The 13,431-nt window shown below is 40.1% G+C and overlaps 1 protein-coding gene across 2 annotated transcripts in view; it reads left to right on the top strand.

Moving 5' to 3' along the window:
• The window catches only part of pold1 (polymerase (DNA directed), delta 1, catalytic subunit), a 114,151-nt gene that overhangs the window by 34,662 nt on the left and 66,058 nt on the right, over positions 1–13,431 (top strand). For both annotated transcript variants that reach the window (XM_060849489.1, XM_060849488.1), the window contains exons 9-13: positions 261–427; positions 5,445–5,549; positions 8,302–8,442; positions 10,071–10,181; positions 11,257–11,448. In XM_060849489.1, the coding sequence (XP_060705472.1) occupies positions 261–427; positions 5,445–5,549; positions 8,302–8,442; positions 10,071–10,181; positions 11,257–11,448 (716 nt within the window). The remainder of the gene's footprint in view (positions 1–260; positions 428–5,444; positions 5,550–8,301; positions 8,443–10,070; positions 10,182–11,256; positions 11,449–13,431) is intronic.

Genomic DNA, 13,431 nt, shown 5'->3' with positions numbered 1-13,431 from the left:
GATCTCATGGCAGGTATAGCTACAAGCTGAAATAGCATCTGATTTGCAGCATTCTCCGTCACTGGATCGTACACTGCTGTTCCATCTCTTGAAGCACATAGGTGATTTGTGAGAACCCAAGATAAATTTCATGGACTTACTTAGAAAATATATGCCTTGCAGATCAAATTGCTTGCTCTTGTTCCTCTTTATGGATGTAAGATTAAAATAACAAATAATTTGTTTGTTTCTCTTTAAACTTTTGCTTTTTTTTTTAAAAGGTGTTTTTCCAGAGGCTGACAAAGACCCTGTAATACAGATTGCTAACATGATGCTGCGACAGGGTGAAAAGGACCCCTTCATCCGTAATGTCTTCACTCTTCGATCTTGTGCTAGCATTGTGGGGTCACAGGTTCTGTGCTTTGAGAAGGAAAATGAGCTGCTAAAGGTATTGACACTGAGGTGGGAGAAGATGGGGCTTATGTACTTGTGCAGCATCAGGATTGGGGAACTGAATCTTTAGAGATTTATGTTCAGATTTTACAGTTCAGTAATGCCTTTGATTCTACTGGGCCAGGTCCCAAGGTGCAGTTTCCCCTATTAAGGATTAAATTACTGTTTTATTCAACCTGTTATTGCTGAAATCATAAAGTAACTCTCATTATTGTACGTTTAACTGTTTTAAATTTAATTATATAAACAAATGGCACAATGTTGATTGAATTGTTTCACTTTTCCTGTAAAGGTCTTGACGTTCACCATAGCACAGCTTCCAAAGCATCAGCTAAATCATACTGTTCTAGCAGCCATTATTATCACGAGTTATAATAATCTCGTTAGCTACCTCACAACATCTTATGGCTACATGTGGAATTTCCAGCAGATGTCTCTGCTTAGCAGCATGAATTCCTAGTAATGTTTCCTCTGAAAGAATAACTAGAATGGTGCTTCTTCATATTCCAAAGGGATTAACTTTTGAATTGCAACAATCAACATAGAGTTATAACATTTTTACAGTATGAAAAGAGACCTTTTCATTCACTGTAAATGTATCAGTCATCAAGCACCTGACCACTTTTGTCCCATTTTCCAGCACTTACCCCATAACCTTGTATGTATGGCACCTCAAGGGATCATCGAAATACTTGTTAAATACTGTGATGGTTCCCGCCCCAGCACCCTTTAATTCAGTGAGTTCCAGGAACCCATCACCTTTCTTCTTTAAATCCTCTCTAGACCACCTGCCCTTACCTTGCACCCCAGTTATTGATTCTTTTACTAATGGAAAGAGTTTCTTCCTAGCTATCTCATCTATGCCCTGTGAAGAAAATGTACAGAGAAGCTTCCACAAACAGCAATGAGATAATTATCAGATCTGCTTTGGTGAAATGATGGAGGCTTAAATCTTGCGACGTTGGGGAGGAGTCTCCTCCTCTTTGAATATTGCTATGGGATGTTTTACATCTAGTAGACAGTGGCGCAAGGTTAGGCCATTATCCAGAAAGCCGCACCTCTAACAATGCAGCCAGTCATCACTGCACTGGTGTGGTGGCCTGAATTCTGTGCTGAGGTCATTGGAGTGAGACTTAACCCACAAACTTGTGACTCTAACAAGAGCGAGCTATTGCAGCTGACACTATAAAGAGCAGAACAGTTATAGCTAATTCAGTGCTGTGCATTGAACCTGATATTTTTGAATTGGCACTGCACCTGGTGATGTCTTTACACTCAAATCTTTGAGGTGGTAATGGAGGGAGGGGGCTTACACGTTTTGCTCTTTTCAACTTTGGTGGTGTCCTGTAGAATGAGGTTTGCACTTAAGTTTTCTTGATGACATATATTTTTTAAAATCATGCTGATAGAAAAATGATTAGTCCCCCAAGGGGCAGATTTTAATGGTGTGCATTCTTGAACAAAGAGATAAATTTATATAAAAATACTTTCTTATTTTTGCGGTTTTGTGTCTCAAATTGCTCCACTTTTAGATTCAACCAGCCAGTATGATAATCAGTCATAATTACTTGATTGGGGGAGGGGGAGGTGTTCTACGCTTCACTGAATGTACATAACCTCACCCTTGGCACTTTTGTTCCACTCGGGGGAGGGGGGAAAACTGGCCTCTCTCTTGGTGGTCAATATATTTTTGTTTCTGTTACTTTTTTCTTGCTTCAGAATGCATGTTAATATAATTGTTGTAGCTGTGGACCAACAATCCAGAGAATATAATTTCAAGTCTCACCTTGGCAAGTAGTGAAATTGAATTCATTATATCCAGTAATTTGTGTCCCATCACTGCATGTAAAATATGGCCATGACGTTTGGTGGATTCTTCATGAATTCTTTTCAAGGAAGGAAGTCTTCCATTCCTGCTGGGTCTCACTTACAGTGGACACTGTCCAAACCACATAATCAACTGCTGAACTGGCCTCATAAGCACTTAAAGTATCAGCAATAAATGTAACCTTGCTCATTTTGGTCATGTTCTGATATAAAATCACAAAATGGAGAATAATTTTGTTTTGACCATTGCTCCACCCCTAGCAACTTATTTCCTTTCAGCTTCCAGTAACCAACTGCACTGATTCTAACGTCACAGTAATTCAGCTTGATTCAAAAGGCAAGGCAGGTTAATGAACGCATTGTTTTTTCTATAGAAACGAGAACTGACTTTGAGGTTGAGTTAGGAATAAGTTTAGTTTACAACAGAAATGCCATTCTTCCATGTTTTAAATTTGAATCAAGGATTACTCAAATGAATTAGCAGCAAAACACCATCTGATGTGATGTTGAACTACATAAGACCTTGTCTCACCTGGTTTGAATTCAGGTGGTTTTGGTGATAAAGAGGCATCCTACTTTTGCCAGAAGTCCTTTGGCATCCATTGGAAGTTGCCACACTTTAGTGCCAGAGTGAAAGGTTGTACACATGGTCGTTAACTTTAGATTCAATGTCATTTGTGGTTAAAAGCTTGCTGTTGCCTGTTCAGACTTCTTTGCAAGAGCGAGCTACCACCTTGCTGTTTGGATCCTGTGGATCCAAATGCCAGCAGTGGTCATTGAGAATGTGGAACTTGCTACCACATAGTGATTGAGGTGAATATCATAGATGCTTTTAAGGGGAAGCTAGATAAATACTCAGTCAAGAAAAGAAGGTTAATGCTATTATGGTGAATTAGAGTAGGGTGGGAGGTGGCTTATTTGGAGCCTAAACGGTCGTGGAGCAGTCAGTTGCCATTGGGCTTAATGGCATGTTTCTGATCTGTGAAATTCTACATAGAACAAGAATATATAAATAAAACATTTTAATTTAATCAAAAGTTTTAATTACTGCCTTCTTTATGCTCTTTTATTTGTTAATCTGATAGGTTAGTTTCACTGTGAGATCACTTCAGCATTACTGCACAGTATTATGCTTTAGTGGGTTTGAGTTATTTACTCTCTCCTGTTAGGCTCTAGGGACACCACTTTTTATTCCCCAGCTGAGAAACTGTGCAGTAAGATGACCTGTGATGTGCAAGTCAGGTGGTTTGGTGACTCTGTCTGTCCCTGACCTTCCTGTTGATTGAAATCTCCTGTTTAAAAAAAATTGTACCCACATGCTAACACAAAATAGCTCCTTACTTTTGAAATGACTTTTCAATATCACCAGCCTCCGCAGCAATATGGCCAGATGTGTATCTGGTGCCTTTCGTTGTCTGAGATAACAGTTTTAAATAGAGGCCATACTGCGTTCACAGAGCAACACAAATGACTCAAATTCTTGAATTCTTTTGTAATAGCAGTCATGTGTATTTCTCTATATTAGACTAGTTGACTGATAATTCAGTACATTTTAGCATGGAAAGGGTCACACAGATGTTCTGACATTGGACTAGTCATTGATCTCCGTTTTCTGTCAGTGGTGAGGCTATGAAACACATCCTTTAGTGAGCTGTGATTATGTACAACAAAAGCAGAAAAACTCTAGAAAGGCTGAGCAAGAATAGGAACATAAGCAGACCTTTGTGGTTCTGTTCGCTGAGCTGGGAATTTGTGTTTCAGACGTTTCGTCCCCTGTCTAGGTGACATCCTCTGTGCTTGGGAGCCTCCTGTGAAGCGCTTCTGTGATCTTTCCTCCAGCATTTGTAGTGGTTTGAATCTGCCGCTTCTGGTTGTCAGTTCCAGCTATCCGCTGCAATGGTTGGTATATTGGGTCCAGATCGATGTGCTTATTGATTGAATTTGTGAATGAGTGCCATGCCTCTAGGAATTCCCTGGCTGTTCTCTGTTTGGCTTGTCCTATAATAGTAGTGTTGTCCCAGTCGAATTCATGTTGCTTGTCATCTGCATGTGTGGCTACTAAGGATATCTGGTCGTGTCGTTTCGTGGCTAGTTGGTGTTCATGGATGCGGATCGTTAGTTGTCTTCCTGTTTGTCCTATGTAGTGTTTTGTGCAGTCCTTGCATGGGATTTTGTACACTACATTGGTTTTGCTCATGCTGGGTATCGGGTCCTTCGGGCGGGTGAGTTGTTGTCTGAGAGTGGCTGTTGGTTTGTGTGCTGTTATGAGTCCTAGCGGTCGCAGTAGTCTGGCTGTCAGTTCGGAAACGCTCCTGATGTATGGCAGTCATGTACAGATTCAATCAATGAGTACATCGACCTGGACCCAATATACCGGCCACTGCAGCGGACAGCTGAAACTGACAACCGGAAGCGGCAGATTCAAACCACTACAAATGCCAGAGGAAAGATCACAGAAGCACATCACAGGAGGCTCCCAAGCACTGAGGATGTCACCTAGACAGGGGACGAAACGTCTGCAACACAAATTCCCAGCTCGGAGAACAGAACCACAACAACAAGCACCCGAGCTACAAGTCTTCTCCCAAACTTTGAACATAAGCAGACCGTTAAACTCCTTGAGCTTTTAACACTGTTTAGCTGAATTAGATCGTGACTGGTCTTTTTCTCAATTCCACTCACCTGTTTTAGTTCCATCTCCCTTGCATAACCAAAAAAACCCCTCAATCTCAGTTGTGAAATGTCCAAACAACCTTCAACCCAATCAACTGTAACAGCATTTTGGGGAAGGGTCCTGAGCATTTCCTGAAACATTAATTAGTCTGTCCTCTCCGCACCTGTTCTATTCGATTTTGGTATTTTGAATGCTTTGTTTTTGTTTCACAAATTCTTTTGTTTTACCGAAGATGCTGAAAAAATTCTTAGCATGTTAGGTAGCGTATACATAAAGAGAGAGAGAGAGACACAGAGCATTGGCAAAAGGTCACAGACTGGAAATGTTCACTTTGTTTCACTCTCTACATAGATGCTTGGATAATCTGCTGCATTTTTCCCAAGATTTTCTATTTTTATGACATATTTCCTGCATTCAGCTCTTTGATTATTCTTTGTTGATTTTACAGTGTGGAATAGTTGTTATTTATGTATATATTACAAAAGCTTATTTAAACTAACATCCTTTCTAGGCTTGGTCAGAGTTTATCAGAGTGGCTGATCCTGACATAATTACTGGATACAACATTCAGAACTTTGACTTACCATATCTGATTAACCGGGCACAAGCACTCAAGGTAAGTATGACAGCCCATTATGGACAAATGTTCTGTTTTTGTGTATTTAGTAGGTGTTTCAAGTGGGCATCTTATTATGAACACTGACTTTGCATGGCAAGTCAGACTTTCTTGGTTTTACAGCAGTTATTATTTTGTATCCAATATTTCTGCAGCATTGCAACTTAAAAAGGGAGCTGAATAAAGCAACTGAAAACAGGCTTCCTGGAGCCTGGCTGAACAATTGTAAATGGTATTTGATTCAACTTCAACATTAAAAGTTGGAATTGTGGACGATCATTGCTGTTCTTGGGATAACTGATTATCAATGTTGGAAGTTCTGTTTCTTTTCTCTGCAAGACCTTCTTCCTTAACTTATAAAGGTTTATACTGTTGCTAACATTTGTTCAATGAGTTACAGTACAACGTCTTGCTCTTTGATTCTTTGGCGAATCAATTAACTTGACCTTGCTTGTACATAAATGAAATTTTTTTCTATAATTGTATCCAATTAAAATGTAATGAAAGTATCAAATGGGCAGAACGTTGAAGACCTCCTGTTTTGGGTTGGGCATTGTTTGTTTGTTATATCTTCCCAGTCCACTGACACTTTCTCAAGACAATGAATGAGTTCTGAGATGAATAATTTAGGGATAAACTGGATAAACACACAAGGAAACAGGTACAGGAAAGGATACTAATAGAGTTAGATGAGGTAACCTGGAAGGAATGGCATACAAACACAAGTTAGCAACAGTTGGGCTGTGCGATCACGTTTGTGCAGACTATTTCACGTATACGAGAATGTCTTGGTTTTCTTTCCCATACCCCTCACTCTGGATGGACTAGAGAGAAGGTAGCCAATTAAGTCTCTGCCGTTGTTATTCTTAAAAAGCTATCAGGCAAGATTCTAACACTTTGAAGACTACTGGAAAGATCTTCTGAAATGTACCAGGGTGGAGAAAACTGAGAAGCTGGGATTGCTGTCCTTAGAACAGAGAAGATTAAGAGGAGGTTTGAAAGAGGTGCTCAAAGTCGGGAGGGGTTTTAAAAAGAATAAGTATGGAGAGGTAATTTTGAGTGACAGACTGGAAGATGCAAAATAAAATTACTTGCGAAAGAACCCGATAATATGAGGAAACTTTGTACATGGCTAGTTGTTGTGATCCGGAATACACTATCTAAAAGGGGTTAGAAGCACATTCACGGCAGAATTTGTTAAAATTTGATGAATAGAGCACTATTCTAAGATGCTGGCGTGTGCACTTTGGGTCGAATTATGATTTTCTGTGTTCTATGATTCTGTAGTGTTGCCTGTGCAATTAGATGATTCTTGTCTCTTGACTGGGTTTTGAATACTTTTTTCTGACCTGAGATTAGAAATTTAGTGAGTGCGCCACCAGGTAAATTAGACAGCAAAGAATCAGTAGTCTGATACCTAACCAAAATAGCTCATTCTGAGCAGAGATTAGCTTTTGATCTTTAAGAATGTCACATCTGAGCCCAAAAGTGGAATTGCTGATATGGTATCCTTGAATTGAAATTACACAGGCCCTGTATAGTTCTGCTCATTCACCCATTCAAATATTCTTCACCAAAATTTATTTTCTAAGGAAAGAAAGTGAAGAAATGAAACATTTCTATTGCATGCTAAATTATGTTCTTGCTGTCTCTGAGGTCAGTCAGATTGCAATTGGAAGAACATAACTTTTAGTCTTAGACCAACAGAATTCCAGTCATTTGGCGATTGGTTAAAATTTAACACTAATGATTTGGGTGATGGAACTGAATGCAGTATCTCCAAATTTGCAGGTGATGCTAAGCTGGGTTTCAGTGTATGCTGTGAGGAGGATGCTAAGAGGCTGCAGGGTGACTTGGGTAGACTGGCTGAGTGGGAAAATACTTGGCAAATGCAATATAATGTGGATGAATATAAGGTTGTCTATATTGGTTGCAAAAACAGGAAGCCAGAATTATCTGAATTTAGAAAAAGATGAGGTGCAATAATATCTGGGTGTCGTGGTAGAACAGTTGTTGAAGGTTGATGTGCAGGTTCGGCAGGTTGTGAGGATAGCTAATGCTATGCTGGCTTTCATAGCGGGAGGATTTGAGTATCGGAGTAAGGATGTCTTGTTGTAGTTATACAGGGCCTTGATGAGGCCACGTATTGAGTATGTGTGCAGTTTTGGTCTCCCAGTCTGAGGAAGGACACTCTTGCTATTGAGGGAGTCCAATAGAGGGTCACCAGACTGATTCCCCAGAATGACAGGACTGACATATGAGGAAAGGCTGGATCGATTGGGCTTATACTCGCTGGAATTTAGAAGTATGAGATGGGATCTCATAGAAATGTAAAATCCTGATGGGACTGGACAGGTTAGAAGCGAGATGAATGCTCTGATGTTGAAGTCCAGAATTAGGGGTTACAGTCTAAAAATAAGGGGTAAGCCATTCAGGATGGAGATGAGGAAGACTTTTTCCACTCAGGAAGCTGTGAACCTGTGGAATTCTCTCCCACAGGAGGCTACTGGGGCCAGTTCAATTAGATATATTCAAGATGAAGCTGGGTTTGGCCCTAGCGGCTAAAGGAATTGAGGGCTTTGAAGAGAAAGTGAGAATGGGATACCGAAATTGCATGATCAGTTGAATGGCCTACTCCTGCACCTATTTTTTAATTTCTGACTGCATGCATGATCAAGAATAGAAATGCATCAACACCATTCTTTTGGCCATCCTTATGATTTACAGCCTTTTTGAAACAATAATTTTTCAGGTGACGACTTTTCCATTCCTGGGTCGTATCCCCAGCATTAAGTCTGTAATCCGAGATTCCTCGTTTCAGTCCCGGCAGATGGGCCGCAGAGAGAATAAAGTGATCAACATTGAGGGAAGAGTGCAGTTTGATCTCCTACAGGTGTGTAAAGTGAATAGATTTTGCAGCATTAATCATCATGACAAATCCACTTTTACGATAAGTTGTGTTTTTTAATGATTTGTTTATTCACCTGCCGTTCAGATACTAGATTTAGCCTAGATTTTTCTCAGGAGACCACTGGCGTATTAAGTGAGCTGTTCTACTTGGACTTCCAAAAAGCATTTGATAGCAAACCACTTTAGAGGTTATTAGCAACATTTGGACAATGTGCATTCAGGCATCTTTGTGATCTAAGCTTGATAGTTGGTTGTCAGCAAGGAGATGGAATATCTTTTTGATTGGTAGATGAGGCAAGCCATGTTCTCCAGAAAACTGTATTGGGGCCTCATCTTTTCACCATATTATTGACCAGGATAAAGGAATAAATAATCATATGTCCAAGTTTGCAGATAACTCTTAAGCATTTGAACTATGGTAAATGTGTAGATTTGAGAAGGAAATTAGAAAGGGGCAAAGATATACCGAAGAGGCAAGCTGTAACAGAAGTAGTACAATGTGGATCATCCACTTGACTTTAAGAAAAATGGGAATATTTTCTTACTAGTGCAAGACTAGATGATCTGGAGAAGTAGACAAAGGATGCAGATTCTCTTGGATTCTAGTGGATTGTTGGCCTTCATTTCAAAGAAATTGTAATTCAAAAGTGAAGAGCTGATCCTTCAGAGCCTTGGCTCAGACTCCTTCTGGAAACGGAAGAATACTGTGTGACCAGAATTATGCCTTAGCCTAAGGGTAGCTCAGTGATTAGCACTGCTGCCTCTCAGCGCCAGTGACCCAGGTTCAATTCCAGTCTCAGGCGACTGTCTGCATCAGTTTCCTCTGGATGCTCCAGTTTCCTCCAACAAGATGTGCAAATCCGGTGAATTGGCCAATACTAAATTGCCCATAGGGTTAGGTGCATTAGTCAGAGGGAAATGTGTCTAGGTGGGTTACTCTTCAGAGGGTCGGTGTGGACTTGCTGGGCTGAAGGGCCTGTTTCCACACTGTAAGGAATCTAATTTAATCTAAAAGATTACACTGAGGTCAGGTCGCATAAATGTGACCTGTAGACCCTTGAACACAGGCAATTATATGGTAATCCAATCAAGGAGTTTAAAATAATTGCTAGATTCAGTAGGGTAGCTTTCTAATTGCTCAATGGTCTATTTAGCAACTAAGATTTTCACTTGGTGGGTGACTAGACCATTGAGCAATTAGAAAGCAGTTTTTCTCGCATTCTTAATTCCAGTGCAGACTTGAGAATGTGAATGGCCCATTTCCTGCTTTTGAAACCAGTATAGGGCCTTACCTGTAATTATAATCCACACGGATACTTCACTGTAGTATTGACAGAGTTCTGTGTTGTTGAAGGTACCATCTTTCAAATGAAACATGAAACTGAGGTATCTGACCTCTCAGAAGATCCCAAGGCACTGTTCAAATAATTGAATTATCTTAGTGTATGAACCAACATTATTTCTCTATAAACATCACCAAAAGATAAGTCAAGTAACTTGACATTCATCTCATTACTGATGTTGCTTATGAAATACCAATGACTATACTTCAAAATAGTGGATTGCTGATTGTTTCTTAGAACTAACTTCTGTAACTTTTGTTTTGTTTAGGTGTTGCTAAGAGACTACAAACTGCGATCATACACTTTGAATGCAGTGAGTTTCCATTTCCTGCAGGAGCAGAAGGAAGACGTTCAGCACTCGATCATCTCAGACCTACAGGTATCCAGTAATTGGACGTATACATTGCTGAGTAGGGGAAAAGAAGTGTGCTTTCTTTCTTTGCAGGTTAACTTGATTCTTGAATTTCTTGAATCTTGCAATATTGGGAGGTTCAGGAGAGCGCAGAGTTCCTAAATAGCGAACTAACTCAGTTTCAGAACAGAGTGGGCGGCACGGTGGCACAGTGGTTAGCACTGCTGCCTCACAGCGTCTGAGACCCGGGTTCAATTCCTGACTCAGGCGACTGACTGTGTGGAGTTTGCACGTTCTCCCCGTGTCTGCGTGGGTTTCCTCCCACAGTCCAAAGATGTGCGAGTCAGGTGAATTGGCCATGCTAAATTGCCCGTAGTGTTAGGTAAGGGGTAAATGTAGGGGTATGGGAGGGTTGCGCTTCGGCGGGTCGGTGTGGACTTGTTGGGCCGAAGGGCCTGTTTCCACACTGTAAGTAATCTTAAAAAAAAATCAGTGTCAGATTTCATTTCAGATAATTTTATAAACAACATTCTGGCATTCATCCCAATAGATTTATTACTTTTTAAAGCTATTTCTTTGCTGAGCTTCAAGAAATAGACTCATGACTGGAAAAGTATCAAGAGATAAGTGGCATCTTTGGGTTTTTTGAGATCCAATCTTTAAATATTTTGCATGAAGGGAAGCTTGTACTTCCAGTCACATGAAAACTTGCACACAAACTATGTATTCCTGGACATCTTGCATCACACAGCAATCACAGTTAAGCAATAGAGAGAAAGTGTTACAATAAGTGAGAAGTGTTCTGCCTAACATGTAGATTAGCAATTGCCAGCCTTTCTGAAACATTTTTATCAATTTTATTGATTAAGGGCTGATTTCTCAGTCGAATAATCAGCTTGATTTTAGCTAAATTGAAAATAGTTTTTAATTGTAATTTCATCTATTGAAGTGATTCTGGACCAACTTTAAATCATTTTAAAATCTGAAATTTACTATCTGGATAGTTCCCTCATCTGTACTGCATTCTCTATTCTGTTGTCACATCTGTTTGTTTTTGTTCTCTACCTTGCCCATCTTCTGACCATTGTTCTTTTTGCTTTAGAATGGTAATGAGCAAACACGAAGGCGATTAGCTGTCTACTGCCTGAAGGATGCCTACCTGCCCCTGCGGCTTTTGGAGAAATTGATGTGTGTAATTAACTATATGGAAATGGCCAGAGTGACAGGAGTACCCCTACCCTACCTCCTTTCACGAGGACAGCAAATCAAAGTGGTCTCTCAGTTGCTCCGACAGGTCAGAACCGAGTTGATTTTTTTAAAAAATTGTCATTGGTTAGCTGCAGATGAGTGAAGCAGTGAATGTGACACGACTTCTGCTTAACACATAGAACTTCTCCAATTTCTGGTTCCCAGCAGTAATTAAACAATAGTTTTTGTATTTGGAGGGAAGAATGTGAACTGTGGCAACCGTTATTTTGACAAGGTGAAACTGGCTGAGTATTCTAATTGTAGGTGTGGTAAAAATAAATCTGATAGGTGCTGGTTGGTAGTGACTTTCATCTTTGAAGTCAGTATAAATTCAGCCTAGACTAGTTAAAGATGGCCCTATCTGCCTTTTGGCTGTAAATAAATTCAGTTTGGTGCAGCAGGATGTGCTGTTGAGAGATTGATTAGTAAGGTATAATTTTGGATTTTTGGATCATTAATTGGCAACTAACTTAATGCTGAACCAAAGAGCAAAATTGGGAACTGTGGTATTACTCAGCACTAACATGCTAAAATAGAGAAGTTTGTTAATCCTTCTCAATATGTCTATTGTCTTTGGCACAGTTAAGAACACAATCCTGTTTCAACCCTTCACATCTGTCATCTAGCTAGGTGTGATTGTCTTTGTTTGGTTCCTTTTATAAACATTGTCACACCCAGCTAATCAACTGACGTGGCCTGTCTTTCTGCTATTATCTGTTGTCCCTTGACCCTTTCCAGGTGATGTCTTCCTGCTGCGCTTTGGTGGTATTATCCAAAAACACAAAATCAGTTTGGATATGTATAATGTTGTTATCTAAATTGACCTCAACACCATCTCTCTTGATCCTTCCACAGTCTCCGACTTGTCTTGCTGTTTGACTGACATCTAGTACTAACAAGGTAAAAACAATGACTGCTGATGCTGGAAACCAGATTCTGGATTAGTGGTGCTGGAAGAGCACAGCAGTTCAGGCAGCATCCAAGGAGCAGCGAAATCGACGTTTCGGGCAAAAGCCCTGCATCAGGAATAATGGCAGTGAGCCTGAAGCTTGGAGAGATAAAGCTTTCCTCCTCTCTCTACAAGAATCTCAGCTAGCTTATCTCTCCACACTTCAGGCTCACTGCCTTTATTCCTGATGCAGGGCTTTTGCCCGAAACGTCGATTTCGCTGCTCCTTGGATGCTGCCTGAACTGCTGTGCTCTTCCAGCACCACTAATCCAGAATCTAGTACTTACAGCAGAGTTTTCAACTGATTAAATTACTGAGCCTCTGACTATATATCCACTTTATCACAAAGTTCAATAATTTCATGTTTTGTAGCATTGTCCAAATCTGCTGTCTCAGTTCATCTGCCTGTGAAAACCGCTGTGTCTTTGTTTAACTCTGTACTTGGTTATTGCAATGCTGTCTGGGCTGGCCTCCTATCTTTCAGACTATAAAATATGAGTTCATCTTAAAATTTTGCTGCTTACATCATAACACATCCAACTTTGTTCACCCGTAATCTCTGCTTGCTGACTTACACTGGCTTTCAGTGTGACAGTGCCTCAATTTTAAACTCCTCATCCTTGTTTTCAAATCTCTCCATCACCTTGACACCCTATCAATAATTTCCTACAGCTCTTCAGAATCTCTGCATTCCTTTTGGTCTCTTGAACAGTCCTGTTTTCATTCACTACATCATTTGTGTATGTGTCTACAGTTCCCTAGGCCCAAAACTCTGGAAGTCCCAATCTATTTTCCCTCCTCTTGGATGCTTAAAATTTACCTTTTTAATTTCCTTTGATAACTATTCTCAAAACTTTGTGACTCAGTATTAAACCTTGGTTGATAAAACTCCTATCAAACAGATGAGAAAGTTTTACAATTTGAAAAGTAATAAATAAATACAGCAATTGTAAAAATAAGTAAAATTGCCATAGTCTTACTAAACCATATGGCTGGTCTTTCATTAGAGAGTTGGCTGTTGGTGGTTTAGCATGAGGGTCGCTGTGCCTTAGACGAGAAGAGAGGCTGAGAAGGTGAATC

The sequence above is a fragment of the Hemiscyllium ocellatum genome, chromosome 33, assembly GCF_020745735.1.
Source record: "Hemiscyllium ocellatum isolate sHemOce1 chromosome 33, sHemOce1.pat.X.cur, whole genome shotgun sequence".
Taxonomy (NCBI): domain Eukaryota; kingdom Metazoa; phylum Chordata; class Chondrichthyes; order Orectolobiformes; family Hemiscylliidae; genus Hemiscyllium; species Hemiscyllium ocellatum.
This window is presented reverse-complemented; position numbering and strand designations above follow the sequence as displayed.